Source organism: Panthera pardus, unplaced genomic scaffold (assembly GCF_024362965.1).
Source record: "Panthera pardus isolate Hobbes unplaced genomic scaffold, ASM2436296v1 HiC_scaffold_16, whole genome shotgun sequence".
Classification (NCBI taxonomy): domain Eukaryota; kingdom Metazoa; phylum Chordata; class Mammalia; order Carnivora; family Felidae; genus Panthera; species Panthera pardus.
In genome coordinates, this window is record NW_026526721.1 from 134354765 (window position 1) to 134370557 (window position 15793).

Consider the following 15793-nt stretch of genomic DNA (forward strand, 5'->3'; position numbering starts at 1 on the left):
GGAGGGACTGCCCGCAAGCACATAGTGCACACGTGTGTGCACGCACACACACACGCACACACACACAATTAAAGTTGGTCGTAGTTTTAACAGTAATTATGGTAATAACAAAGGCTGGCAGTTATTAGTTGTTTCTAATGTGCTAGGCATCATGTTCAGGTACATTAGCTCTAACCTGCACAACAGGCCCGAGTATGGACTATTATTGCCCCAGTTGAAAATTGAGAAAACTCTCCTAAAACAAAGAAGTGATTTATTCATAAGGCAACATGAGCTCTAAACTCAAGTCTGTCTAATGCTAATGCTTATTTTAGAAACCACTGCACTATACTGAGGTCATGATGTTATACAAGAGTTCTTTATTTGGAAAAACTCTTACTTTTTAAAGATATGCTGGACCTGCTTTTTGGTGGCCTTTTGCTGAGTCAGGCTCATTAATGTCTAATTTTTAGCTAACGGCTTTATCTGCTTTAGTTATTACCCGGAGTAATCCAACCTGAATTTATTTGTCAAGGCATATAAACTACAGATGTTTTCTTGGAATTGTTATATAAGGAATGTGCTGTTTTGAAGTACTTTTACCAGTGACAGAAAATGGTCCCCATCCTTAAATTTTTACATATTAACACCGGCTTGAATATCATGGTCCTATCTTTTCATACTACTTTTCTTTCTGTTCTTTTTAGGAACAATATTAATTATTTTCCTAATCCGGACGTTATAAAGTCCTCTAGTTATTTTAAAAGATGACTGTTAATGGGAAGCATCTTATAAGCACGTAAGATCTTAAAATCATGCTGGCCACGTGATTCATAACAAAACTTTTACCAAATGTTAACTGAGCGCCCATGACTGAAGCCATGTTTCATTACATTATAGAAGACTTTGCTGTAAAGAGACGGAAGGGTGCAGCCACTATGTAAATTATACATTGCTAATAGGAACTTAGGACGTTTTCTAATGCCGTTATAAAATATCCCGTCTTTCTTCAGGAGAAACTAAAGAATTACATAAAGAGATGTAAAAATATAAGAAAAAATAATCATGTAATTCATGTATAAGTTATAACTTGGTAATTAGAGGCTTTCAAACAGTCCTTATGGAAACAGAAATTGCTAACTCTAAAAGCCACACATAATGAAACACACAAATAAAATCAAATAAGCACATACCTAAACAGAAATCATCAACTTAAAACTGATCTGTTCCATGGAACAGACAAGTCCCAGAAAATAATCACTAATTACTATTAATCAAAGTCCTCTTATAAACTCATTTGTTAAATTTGCTAACCATAATCAGAAAAGAAACTTTAAGACCAGGGAGCTTTGGAGGGTTTGGGTTCCCCCAGACATTTTCATACGAACAAAGTTTGGAAAGGGCTACTCTCTCCACCATTTCAGAAATGCCCAACTGTCTGACGTCTTCAAAAACAGAGCATTTGTCAAACATTTAACATATTGTATCAGGAGAATGTTCTCACATGTGTTCCTCTTCCTAATCTAAAAATAAAACTTCCCATCCTCTATGACAGACAGAAAAAGTCCCCACATTTCATTTTCCCCTTCCTAAAATGTTTGCGTTTTGAAGAGGTGGCCTGAGGTGTGGAGAAAGAGCAAGAGACTTAATAGGGGTCGTGAAAATTGACAAAGTCTTAACTTTGGTTTTTTTTTTTTCCTCTTTCTCCTACCAAAAGGTTGAAATGAGGATTCAATGAACTAACGTGCATGAGGGTGCTAGAGAACTATGAAACCATTATCGAGTACAAGGTATTCTTATTTCTCTAATTGGAAAACCTAAGTTATGAAAACAGGCTTTCAGCAAGTAGGTTGGGCCCAGAGCCAACTGCCGCTGACAGAGGACAGAGCCCATGGCTGAGTCCAACTGAGGCACAGAGGGACAGAGCCCAACTGAGGCACAAGGGACAGGTCTGCAGCAGGGGCATCTCACCTAGGCAGCAGCCAGCCAAGAGCTCTGGTGATATCTGAGGCTGGCCTAGATTTTCCCAGGGAAGTACTCCTTGGAATAAAACTTGGGGCTGGACTAAAACCAGGGAAGAGCCGTCTTAAAGATAATTTAGAATCCGAGTTACTCAATAGTTTAGGTCCTTAGTCTGGTATGACCCTGGGAAGATATCTCAATCATCCTCTGTATGGGGGCACCATGGTGGCTTAGTCGGTTAAGTGTCCGACTTTGGCTTAGGTCATGATCTCACGGTTCATGGGTTTGAGCCCCGTGTCTGGCTCTGGGCTAATAGCTCAGAGCCTTGGAGCTTGCTTCAGATTCTGTATCTCCCTCTCTCTCTTCCCCTCCCCTACCTGCATGCTCTCTCTCTCTCTCTCTCTTAAAAATATAACATCAATCATCTTCTGTATGACCTCAACTCTACAGGGAAGGAGCTGGAAGAGAATCCAGCTCTCTCAGGCCTAAAGGTAGTCTGGTCTCCTGTGAGCCATAAGAGACCTCTGCCTTTGAAAAGCAGTACTTTAGAAAGAAATCAGGGTTCGGCTCCAAACCAAGCCAAAGACTTGTCTCAAAATATGTTTTGAATCTCTTCCTGTACAGTGAAATGAAATGTGATGATAGACTCCTCTTTGTCAAAAATATAAAATTAAAAAAGATAAAATTCTGCAGTTTGTTTCTGTATCTGTGGTTTTGTCCTTTTTTCCCCTTCCATTTTAATCACTTGTAATAAACATATTAAAACCTTAAGTATGGTGTATTGGTTCCATTTCAACTGTTGCAAAACTATACTAACTCCACTGCTGGAGAACACATTAAGTACTCATTTTACATTGATAATACTTTTAATACATTTAAGATTTCTTAAAATTTAATCCAGAAAGTCATTGTTAAAGGGTAAAAGGTGGACAAAGTGGTTATGAGCTCTATTAAAATAATATTAAGTAATGCAAAGGGATTCTTAGGCAAGTTAAGATACTTGAAGATGTATATTATAGCAGTGAACTAAAACTACACACATCTGATAATCATTTTGGAATTTGGTTAGAGGGCTAGTAATTCTGCATTAACAGAAACTGTTTTCCTTTGAAAGAGTTTCACTAAGAATCTGTGGTATCTACATACTTTACTACATGTTCATCGTTGGCTGGGTATCCCCGCTATGGCCTTGGTCTCAACCCCTTTTGAGAACAAACAAATAAAGCTAAGGGTGGCTCAACTAGTTAATCAATAATGCAGGCCAAAATAAATTATATTTTCTTCCCAACTTACCAGCAGACATAGTCTTTAGACGTATATATAAGAAAGCTACCCAAGAGTATCTTAATGGTATATGAAAAGAAATACCACTTAAGAATTAATGTAAATGTGGCTAAAGGAAAAACTTGATGAATAAGGATAGCAGAATCACATTAGAAAAAACAAAAGCATTAAAATCACAGAAATATTAGAAAACAAAACTGTCTTAAGGAACTACTAAGTCAAATATTTAGATTAAAAAAAAAAGAAAAAAGAAACAGCTTAATGCTGAAGTTCATACTGATCTTAAGTAAGCAATTCTTTTGTTAGTATTGCAGATTAAGTGATAAGTAAAATAACTCTTTGCCCAGAGGCCTTCTGTGACGATTATAGAAGCAAAGTTAACTAACGATGGTGCATTAACTCTAAACACCACAAACTAAGTGTTAAACCAAGTCCAAAGTACATTATTTTTGTTTAATCACTCTCTAAAAACCATATATATATATATATATATATATATATATATATATATACACACACACACACATATACATATATATGTATGTATACACATATATACATAAAGAATTCTTCATTTTTTTTCTTAAAAAATATTTTAAGGAAGGCTTTACAGATCAAATTCAGTAACTGTATGTGTAGACAGGTAGATATGTATACATGCAGATAAATGTCATTATTCTCTACTAGAGGCCCATGACTTTCTTATTCACAATTACAGCAATGACTTCCTTACACTCTGTGCCTATAGACATCAAGACCGAATGATTTTTATTACATAAAATGGAGAAAACGAACTCTGGATGTTTCCACAAAAGATTCATTTCAGAACATTACAATGTACAGCTTAAGGACCTCAACAAGTGGCTGAATATTATGTCTATTCTTTACTGATGAAGTTATTATCTGTGGCAATTTCATTTTTAGTGTTGAATGAGCTTTTCTATATTTCCATACTTGGAAAGGTGGGAATTTTTTTTTTTACTATTGATGGAAAGAAATTAACATCAAAATACAATTTCATGATGACCTTGTATGAATATTTTATGTTCCATATTCAGTTTTTAAAAATTTTTTTTAATATTTGTTTATTCTTGAGAGAGAGACAGACAGAGACAGAGTGTGAGGGGGGAGGGTCAGAGAGAGAGGGAGACACAGAATCCGAAGCAGGCTCCAGGCTCTGAGCTGTCAGCACAGGGCCCGATGCAGGGCTCGAACTCACAAACTGTGAGATTGTGACCTGAGCTGAAGTCGGACGCTTAACCGACTGAGCCACCCAGGTGCCTCCCATATTCAGTTTTGATCCAGCTTTAGCTGACCTTATTTTTAAGAGTTGTACATGCTATAAATTAAATGTGTAAAAATATACTTGCCTATTGATTTGAAGTCTAATCCATTATCAAACTTTTATCTATGAGTTTGTACTGCAAATCAACTTCTTTAATTCTCATAATAATTACAAGGTTATCTTTAAAACTCTATTTAAAAAATATAAATATAGATACATGTACACAAAGTCAGGTCCCTATACAGGTCCCTACTTCCAACTGCATGGTGACTTTTGTCTTTTCTAAAAGTGCAAAAATTCAGAAAAACAGAAAATGTGCCCATTTCTGGGAATATGGATGGCGTTCCTTATCAGCACCATTTAAAGCTGCCTTCAAGGATTGTATTAAACTTAATTATGAAAGATTACGAACGAGATGATGTGTAATTGGTACCAGCTGCAGTTCGTATTGGAAAGCATAAATACAAATGGAATTATTTATTTATTTTTATTTATTCACTATTCAAACGGCAGTTCTAAAACTCAGAGGGATAAAATGGACTATTACTTTTTTTCGTATTGAGCTTAAAATATTTCTTTACTTAATAATAGTAGTAGAGACAAACATCCCATTTAAAGACTACTTTTCACCCCCAAAGAACCCCCAAAAGGAAGCAACAGAAAGCAATTTTCTTTCCTCTAATTAGTAGCTTATTGTTTTTATATCAGAATCACTGATTTGGGACCAAATTCTCCTCAAGCAACTCTATGAATTATTATTTTTAGAAAAATTGGTATCTATTCATCTATCTTTCCAATTTCTTGTTGAGATTCTTCCTGAGACATTAAAAAGAAGAGGAAAAAGAGGAGGAGGAGGAGGAGGAGGAGGAGGAGGAGGAGGAGGAGGAAGAGGAGGAGAAGGAAGAAGAAAAAGAAGGGCAAAGAGCACAAGAGACTTCACCTGGGGAGGGCGGCTGGGTGGTGTGCTTATCAGGGGGGCTGGACCCATAGCCGAGGCAGCATTCAAGCTCCTTTCCCTTTCATCCTGGTAAATTCGATCTCTTTCAGCTTCTGGTAACTGCAAGAAATTCTGCATAGCCCGAAGGTTTACCAGCAAAGACTGGGATGCAGTCTTGGGGTCCTCTTCCTTTCGGAGGATTTCTGAAAGCAAGCCCTGCAGGGAATGAAAGGCACAGGGTGAGCTTGCTCCTGAGCTCTGCCCAGCCAGCGGTGATCCTTCCCTCTCCTTCTCCACTCTGTTTAGAAAATGAACAGTCAGAAGCATCAATTCTACATAGAAATGTATTAGTTACATTTGAAGTGGTAAAGAGGAGAGAGCCTCAATTGTATTCTTAATTTTATTAAGCATCTGCTTTACGTGTAACACAAACTGAAGCTGCCTAATTGGTCTCCTTCCTTTGAGTAGCTTAACTTGCCATGAAATCTTTCACAGAGAGACGATCGAGCGAAGTTAAGAATAAATGAAATGCTCATAATACAACAGCATTGAACTGTATAGTTCTCAAGCTGCCTAGACAAAGGCAGTGGAAGGCTGACAGCCCGATACATAAAGATACAAGATACTACTAGAGAAGTAGAACTTTCAAAGAGAGTATCAGAAGATGAATTGTTAGAAAAAGAGTATTACTAAAGCATCATCTAAGATTTATGCTACGTTTTCACAGGCAGTACTTTAAGTCATCCCTTAATTTTCAATTAAGAGTCAATGACAAGTGATTCTTTGTATTTACCATTCAAGGAAAGTATACAGACTCTCTCGAAAAATTCTAAATACTATCATGCTCTGGGTAACAGGTTGAAATCCTGACCTTCAGAAAACATTGATTAAATCTGAAACACATAACCCCATATTTACATTGCAAAAATCCATCATAACATGCCCAGGAAAAGAACACTATCAAATTCTGTAGTTACTGAATTTCTTAAGGAATAGAAGTCTGTATTAGTAATAGAAGAAATTTACAAACCATTGTAAACTCCTTTAAGGTGTCCCTCTCCCTAAATACTAGAGCATGAATTGTCAACCAATTTTTTTTTTTTAATTTTTAGGAGAAGCTTTTCAACAATGAATGAGTTTCCTCATTTTTGTTTAAAGAATTATATGAAATAGAATGATTACAAAAATTTTCTGCCCATTTGATAAGGACTGAGCAGCCTTTAACCTGTTCTATCTTGTGCATGAAATAATGCCTGGAATACCAGGACACGTTTGCCTTCAACGTTTAGCCAGAGTATCAGTTTATCACAGTACAGTTCGAAATAAAATGTTGCCAAGATCTCCATAGAATCTGTAAATTTCACTTTCCAGCAGCCCTGCAGAAATGGTGAAAGACTACATTCGGGAAAGGGGAGGCAAAGTTTCATATCAAAACGAGTGAGCCCAAAGATGATAACATTTGGGTGTTTTCATGGCTTCCTACAAATGCAAACCTAATTTTGTTCCTAATTCTTCGGGGATAAGGTACCACATTGTCCAAATAGAACACTTGGATGCAGAGAGTATAAAACCATGGTCCACTTTAAAAAGGATTTGAACAGGCTGCTATTAAAAAGAGCCTTTAATAGGCTCGGGGGCTTACTGTTAAATTTTAGTCTCTCACTTGGTCTGGAAAGGGGAACCAAACTTTGTTTTACCGTTAAGAAATGTGACTGAAGAATGAAGGGTGCATGTCCCTTCATTCATAATACTGACAAGTAATGCTGCAACTGTGTTTATACAGGAATAAAACATCCAGTCAATTTAACTAAAATTTAGTCAAACAGGCAGTCAATCATCCAGCTATTTAATTTGCACAAGGCCAACTAATTAGATTGACTGTTTTGGATGTGTCACACTGAAACCAAAAAATACAGGTCTCAAAAAATGCTTGAAAATAGGTGTAAAAAATAGTCCTGGGTCTCTACTTTTCCCCACCAAATGTTACGTATTAAAACAACGTGCCCGGCAAAGAGATATATGTGAACCACACAGAAATCAAGAGATAGAAAGGTACATTATAGACAAATACAGTGCTCTCACTTCCTTGAGCATAATAACCTAATATTCCTTTTTGTCATCCCAGCACAATGCCTATCACATGAGTGTTTAATAAACATTTACTAAGTGGATTAATTACGTGTATTCAGACCACAAAAGGAAAAAATTGTAAATGAGTGATAGAAACTCAAGAACAAGACATGCTACTCATGGGCAAATTTTAGTGGCAATTACTAATTTAATCAAAGTAAGCCTTCAATGAAAAGTTACATGGTGCCACATAAGATGTTCATCTACACTAACTGTTCAATAATTTAAAAAAACCAGATTAGGTCAAAAGGATCCTACAGATATTTAGGATGTCACTGTATTTGGGAACCTTGAAATTAGACATTTATAAATCTCAAGTAACAAAATATTGTATCATCTCCATTAAAAATGTTTTCTGAGACAGCAGACAACTATAGTGAGAAAAGCAAACACATGAAAAAATACATTAATATTCTCTATCAAGTCATGTTAACATGAAACTAAGTCAATCCTGCGTGCTTAAAGGAGAAGACAACACATCACTTGGGAGAGAATTTAAAATTTCCTCTTCCCATATTTTGATATTGGCATGACTTCCCAGTTGAGCATATGAAGTATTTTAGGGGCAGAGCATTTATTTCCACTTAATTATTCCACTGCAGCAAGCACAGTTTTTCTGCTTGCACTATGCTAAGGTCTAAAGCAATACTTTGAATCTTGGAACACTCAAAGAGCTCTAAAGCAGTGAGTGTAGACACTGTCAGGTGTTGTAGAAACCTTTGGATTTTTTTTTTTTTTTTTTTTTTTGGCCCAGGCTTTCAATGAGGGGAGTGCCCCCTGGTGGAAATGCTTGAAAATATTGTTAGAAAATATTTTGATTAGAATGTGTTAATTACCAAAAAAAAAAAAAAAAAAAAAATCATGTCACTTGAGAATAATTCTGTATGCAAAATGACTTTAGAATCTGAATATGAGAATGCATGTTTTGGTCCCGTTCAAGTTGTTATGTGAGTGGTTGCATTTACAGACTCAAGATGTACATGGCCCCTGTTTCCCATATCCTGTAGTCAAAAATATAGTCCAGACTTAGATCAAGGTCGTTTGTAGTAATCCCCCACGGGGCAGAGTATGAGGGATCTATTACCAAAATTTTTTCTTCATGCTAAAAAAATAATATGTCAAGCTCTTCATGTACATTACCTGCTATCTTAGAGACTATACTAAAACACCAGGACTAAAACATGTACTGTGGATCATAGGTGCTCAATGAACTTACTGAACAAAGTCAAACAAAATCATCAGTCATTCTTGCCTCCGAAAAGAACTTGAGAATTTGTATGTTATGTAGTAAGTTACCAACGACTAATGAATATTAATTTTATTATATTAAATGAGAAGCTGCTTTTCATTGGGACTTTACATCATCAAATAATGCACTATGTGCTCTGTACATAAAAACAGAAAATTATTCTGCATTGTCATTGCACAGGGGTTAAGAGAGAATTCCAATTTTTTTCACTTAGTGAACTTAGTGATGAATTCCTAAACCCTTTCTACATTCCAAAAAGAGTTTACTAGTTATTACAAGTAAAATTCATTAGTAATTGTAAAAGAAAGAAAAAACCTTCAATAAATATTATCAGTACTTCCAAAAGCTAATTATGAATTCTTTAAAACAGCAGATAAGCGAAAGAGACTGCCAATCTGAACAAAAGGCCTGTCTGGCCTCCCGTTTGTCTCCTCTTTGAACATAATCACTGATTCAAATAGATTTTATCAGCTTCATGGAACTTCAAAGCCCTCAGAAGGAAAACAGGATTTTATGAAACCTCCCTCCCTAAAAAGAAAATAAGTAGAATATTCTTCAAGACTACCTACCTCTGTTGTTTTGTGAATTTTTAATCACATGTCCAGGTGAAAGACTATTTTCAACTCCACCTACTACCTTGGACGCCTGCCAAGTAAGTTATAAGCAGACGCATTTATCTCTGTCGCTTGGGAGGCTAAACGAGAGCTGTCACGTTGGGGTAATAGCACCTTTTTACCTTTTATTCAATAGTGATATGGATAGTGGACTTTCCTTAAATTACACTGTGAAGAATTATAGGAACACAGTAGCAATTTCTGTTATACTTAAGCAGGCAAATTTCTCTCCACCACATAATTTACAGAACTCAAATTCAATAAAACATTACATGATGGTCCATTACTGTTATCAGTTTTGAATAATCCATCTTCATTCTTTATTTTACTGGAAAATAAAGTGTGCCAAAGGGGTGTGGGGAGAAAAAAGGAAAAAAAAAAGCCACAGAATGGGATCAGAGTTAGATTCTGGGTTTTATTTTTTTTTTAATTTTTTAAAGGCACTAACGAATAAATATATTTGCTCCTATCATAATCCCTAAATAGCAATAATATAGGGAAGTGAACTGAAAAGTATAAATCTAGAAGCTTCGACAATTATTTTTAGCCATAGGTTTCCACTAAAAAGACATCAAGTAGGTATAACTGAATGAATGACATATGCTAAAAGCTGGTACCTTTGGTAGCAATTAAAGCACATACGCCCATCAATTTAGAAGGGGAAAAAGTCCTTAGAACAAGTAATTATATAAATTTCACCATAAATTTTCAGAAAAGGTAAACTTTTTTTTTAATAGTCACGTGTGAAAGTCTTAAGAGAGGGGTTTTAGGAGACCCAATTAGGATGACGAGAAAATTCTCCAGTGAAGAGTTAAAACATGAAATCCAGGATTTTAAAGTTGCACAGAACTGTCAATGACTAAAATACTCTCAACTCATAACAGCATTATCTATTATATTAATGTTTTAAAATACTCTTTATAGGGTACCAAATTCTTTATTCGATCATATCATATAACTTTGCCTTTGCATGTACATATTTTACGTTAATTTTTTAAAACTCGGAGTTGGAATTGCACATTGTAGTAAGTGCACGCAAATGTGTGATGTGCGATTTAACTCTGCAGAGCTCCTTGCCTATACATATGCATTAGCATGTGTATTTTCGTACGCCACACTCACACCATACACTCTCACTCTGCACCTGCTTTTATTGAAATGCATACACTTCGAAATAAACACACTACATGCATTCATATGAATGTATAATCATTAAAATAAATGCAGCTGTGTGTGTGTGCGTGCGCGCGTGTGTGGTTTTTAAGTATGACCACCAAAAACACACGCATGCTTGCATGTTCAAAAGCTCGTTCCCAAAAAGTGAACACTTAAATATACATAGAAAATTACTCTTATTGAAGTAAAACAGCTTCAAATATGGCCAATATCCACTTCGACTCAGGCGTACCAATGACCAATATACAGGTTTAAAACCAAATCTCTCTATCACCCGGGGCTCCAAATAATTTTTTATGGTAGTAACTTTTTCTAAATTAGCTATTATTACTAAAGAGAGCTTGGTACTGAGGCTGTCACTGTTTTCATTCCCCTACCAACCTCAGAAAAATTAAGTCACTGTTTTTGGTGTTTTAACCACAGAGATAACTATCTTTTTAAAGAGATTACTATGGTATAAAGAGAGAATTCTGCCTTCTTTCCAGCAACAAATCCTAGAGATATCCATGGAATTAGTCAATGTGGGAACCAAAGGCAGGACAAATGGTCAACCCTTCAGAGTAACGGCGTGACATCATAACCCAAGAGAAGAAAAACCGTACAGATGGATAGTGACTTCACACATCCCTCAGCTAAACTCTCTTGTCACTTTTCACCATGTAAAATACTTTCCTTAGTGCTTTAAGACCTTGTCATTCTTCACCATATAAAATACATTCTTATTTCATTTCCTTATTTCTTAAAGCAGATTCCTTAGTGCTTTAAGAAATAACAATTTGCTCAGTTTTTAAAACACTTCTTAGCAAATCTGTATTTCATTTGCGTTTATGTCAATGTTGTCTTTGTGGGCTTTCAATTAAATTGACAAACATTTTACTGATCATTTATGAAGAGACCTATTTTTTGCCCAGTACTGAGAAATACTAGCAGTTACTGCTATTTACAGAAATAAAGAATGCTGACAGAAACAGGATAACTAGAAGTTTGACTTTTGATTCATTCACTCATTTAATTTTTTAAATAATAACTTCCCAACTGATATAAATGTCATGAAATTTACCAGCCACTAATTAACATTTTTAAGTTGTAAAAATATAAAATTAGTTAAATTCATACTAACCTGAGAAATTACCCTCTGCAAGTACCCTTTAAAAAAGACAAATGATACACACACACACACACACACACACACCAAAAAAACCCAAAAAACAAACAAACAAACAAAAAAAAACAGATAAAGAAAATGAAAACAAACACTGAGTTAAAGGCTTTGTCAGGCCTCCTAACTTTCAATCCAGTTAAGGCAAGCCAAAAATAAGTCACTGCTGGGATTCTCCTAGGTATGGAAACTCTGCCAGCAAGTAATTAATACTAGATTATTTTTATACCAGAATCTTATTCTTATAATCACGTAATAAACAAAATAACTTAAATATGAAAGGAAAGTATGAGTCAGTCCAAAAAAAAACCTGACAAAAGAAAAGAACCCTGGTAAAACAACGAAGTTGAAAGGACGTAATGTCCTCATTTCTAATCAAAGTTACATGTTCTTTTGTCTTTTTTTAGTGTGCCTGGGCCAAAAATAAACACCATATATACCATAGTAATTTCCAAAAAAAGAAATTTTTAAAAAACCCTCTCATCTACAATTTAATAGAATTGGTTTAGGACTTTTCGTCTTAGGCCTTCTCATATCATACATCACTCTTTCTCCAGGTCCCTCTAAACATCCTCTGTGCTGATAATATCCTCACAGGTATTTGCCCAGGAGGACAAAGGTGTGAACACAGGGGTACGTGCAGGTCTCAGTGAAAAGACAGCAAACTAAGGCTTTCGGGCCAAACCTCCCAGGGGGCCTGTTTTATAGGCAGTTTTACTGAAACACCACCACACCCGCATCCATTCACCTATTGTCCCTGGCTGTGACCATGCTACCCACACCCTGACAGGGCCCTGATGGCCCTCAAAGCCTGAAATATTTGCTTTCTGGACAATTACAGAAAGGTTTGCTGATCTCTGATCTAAAGAATGAAGTTTGAAGGAATACTAACAATAATGTAAAGAGGGAAGAGGACAAAGCTAAGAAACATTTTATGTTAATAAGCCACACACACACACACACACACACACACACACACACACACACCATATATTTTTCCCCCAAATGGCTGTTCAAATTAAATGGCAGAAATTGCTATGGAGTCTCACAATATGTTTTGTTTTTTTCCAGAAAGTTGTAGAGGAACTTAAACAGGGCATGTTTATATACTCATGCTTGATATGGGGATAACAGGGGGAAGATAGTAGGCTAGAAGCCTGGAGTCTTACCAATGGCCTTGACCAAGTCATGAAACTTTTCTCAACCTGCTACTACTAACAGTCTATGACCTCGTTAGGTAAAAACATAGGTAATGCCAGTTTGAAATATATTCAATATTGAATTTATTCTTTCAAAGCCCCTGAGTCAAGATCAATCTGTATGTAGCTCTTGGTAGAGGAGGTTTATGATAGGGAAAGGAGTGATAAGACTTAGGCATCATCAAGAACAGACAATATGATCACACAACAAGAAGGATTGAAAAGAGTAAGCGTAGAGTAAAAAAATAAGAGCATAGAGCAAAAGAATAAGCATTAGCAAAAATTGGGACCAAAGAAAGAAGAGAGAAAAAGAGAGAGAACCATTCCAAAAAGAACAAAACTGACCTGAGTTCTGTTAAAAGCCACACGTGCAAATACTGCCTGGGAGATTCCTGCTCGTTTCAGTTCATCACGTACCCACTGGTAGATTTCGGAAGACACCTCTGTGTTGGTTGAAACCTGTTGCTCCAAAGGCTTATTCATAGATCTACTGACAGGGGGAGGGTGGTTCAAGTATTGTTGGTTTAAGGACTGCTGGGCTAAAAGTCTATTCACTGCATACTGCTGGTTCAGCAGCTGAGCCATCACCAGCTGCTGGTTGACCAATTGAGGACTGATGGGCGTTGACACAAGCCCAGGGTGCAGGTTCGGTAGAGGGGTCCGGACAGAGGGCTGGTTGCCATGGGAGAGCTGCGCGGGGGACGGAGGCTGCTCAGCTGTGTTCCCTGGGACAGGCTGCTGGCCAAAGTTGACGTGATTGGCACCTTGCTGGGATAGTTCAGAAAGACTATCCATTTCGACTAAAGTAGACAAAAGTAAAGCCATGTTAAGCCAACAGTAATGGGTATTGACAAGCATTTCTGATCATTTCTTAAATAGAGACAGTAGGCACAGGGCACGCTGAAAATCCAATTGAACTAAAGAAAATGTTAAGATGGAACCCAATGGCTATGGATTCACTTTCCTCTTCTGCACAATTCCACAAACGTTGAAAGGGGGACAATACGATACTTCAGATCTAATTTTATAATGTGGTTTAGACTTAAGGCATAAAATCAATTATTTTCAAATTCCAGGTGACTAGTTTTGGGGTCAAGCTATTTTTCACTCTCACTTATTACCCCCAAGAAGGCTTATACAGAATTTTGTTTTCTAAAACAGCTTCTAGAAGAACACCATGTGCTTAAGAGCAACTAGAAAGAGTTGGGCTAAGAAAATATATGCACTAAAGAAAAAAGAAATATCCAGGTATTTTCTCATGATAGATATTGACTGTTATTACTCAAAGCAAAAGTTTTGAAAGGAAAAAGAGGACAAAAATGTTATCTGCATTCAATTTTTACCTAGCCATGGATTGTAAAGAAGTAATCAATATAATAAAGTGAGCATAGTAAGTAATAATAACTGAGTGCATACTGAACACTGTGTTGAGTATCCTATATGGTTTGTTTCGTTTAATCCTAACTATCACCGGTGGCAAGTATATCCACCGGAGAATGAAGCGACTGGTTTACTGTACTGCAAGCCAGTATACCCAGTTTTGCTAAGAGCCAAATGTTTCTTGAAGAAGCTATGGCTACCAGCAATCTTTCAAGAAGGGTCAGAGAATCATCCTGGTGCAACAGTGATACTGTCACGATTTTGCAATTTATTACCACCTATCAGGATGAATGCTTCTCCCTTGGCTAGGTCCCTAATGCGGACTGGCCGAGAGTCAGCTGTCAGTGTGTCCAATGCTTTGCTGTAGCAAGGAAGAGACCGGTTTGATGCTCTTGACTGGAAAGGCTGAGCACGGCTGTTATATGTAAATAGGTGAGTCTTTTCCAAATAGCACACCATACCTCCCATGTATAGACTCTGGCTTGATTTCCATCATCATTTCTCTTTTTATTAAATATTCAGGCCTTATATTTAGAGGAACTTATCATATTGCTATAATCACTGATATATGCAAAATATAACTAAGAATTGGGAAAGAAACCTTCCATTTCTACCAGTGATATCAGCCCAAGTGGGCCATTCACAGGGAATAGTAATTCAAGCAATTATTCCAAAAATGATGCATTGTCTTCATTACAGCTCTAAGCTATAAAAGGCAAAGAATCTGTTTTGGTAGATGGATGGCTTTGCTTCAAATATTAAAAGCTAAAACACACTCAAAATTCAGGTTCGCTTGTTTCTTAAAATCTTTAGGAAAAGTCATTATTGTTGTTGTTATTAAACGAACACGATGGAAGGAAAGAGACACAGGTTTAAAACAGGACGTAATGCTATGCATATTAAACATCCTGTTCCTACATTATTTTAAAATGCATTATTTGGAAGGTACAAGTATGTGAAAGAAAACATTAATAGAAATTAAAACATGAACCTTAATCACAGTGTTTGCTTTGGCAACATTAGCAAACTCAAAAGGGAAAAAACATCAGCGTCTAAATGCTCAGGTACAGCACACAACTTGTATGGGTCGTCTCACACTGCCGACAATTTCTAATGCATTTCCTGCTCAACACATATTGACCTGGAGTTGCACGCTAAGATGGGCTGCTACACTGGAATTAAAAGTTGAGAAATGGTACAATGATGCGTCTGCTATCAGGGTGGTAAAGCTCAACGAAGTGCCCATCTAGAAGGGCTGGGGATCAGAGCTACAAAATTCACTTGATCTCAACTGTGGAAACTATAAATACAATTTAATTTCCTTAAAAATTGGGTGTAAAAATAGGCGCTTTCTCCCCCTCTCAAACAAAAACAAAACACATAAAAGCATGATTTATCTCTGAGCGAAATCACAGCTAATATTAGTTATTCAAGGCCTG

At 36.4% G+C, this 15793-nt stretch overlaps 1 protein-coding gene across 9 annotated transcripts in view; it reads right to left on the reverse strand.

Annotated features, from left to right (window-relative positions):
• Positions 1-15793, reverse strand: part of SATB1 (SATB homeobox 1) — a 100089-nt gene that overhangs the window by 35067 nt on the left and 49229 nt on the right. For all 9 annotated transcript variants that reach the window (XM_019435413.2, XM_019435439.2, XM_019435446.2 and 6 more), the window contains 2 exons: positions 13320-13774; positions 5451-5663 (listed from right to left, as the gene is read on the reverse strand). In XM_019435413.2, the coding sequence (XP_019290958.1) occupies positions 5451-5663; positions 13320-13774 (668 nt within the window). The remainder of the gene's footprint in view (positions 1-5450; positions 5664-13319; positions 13775-15793) is intronic.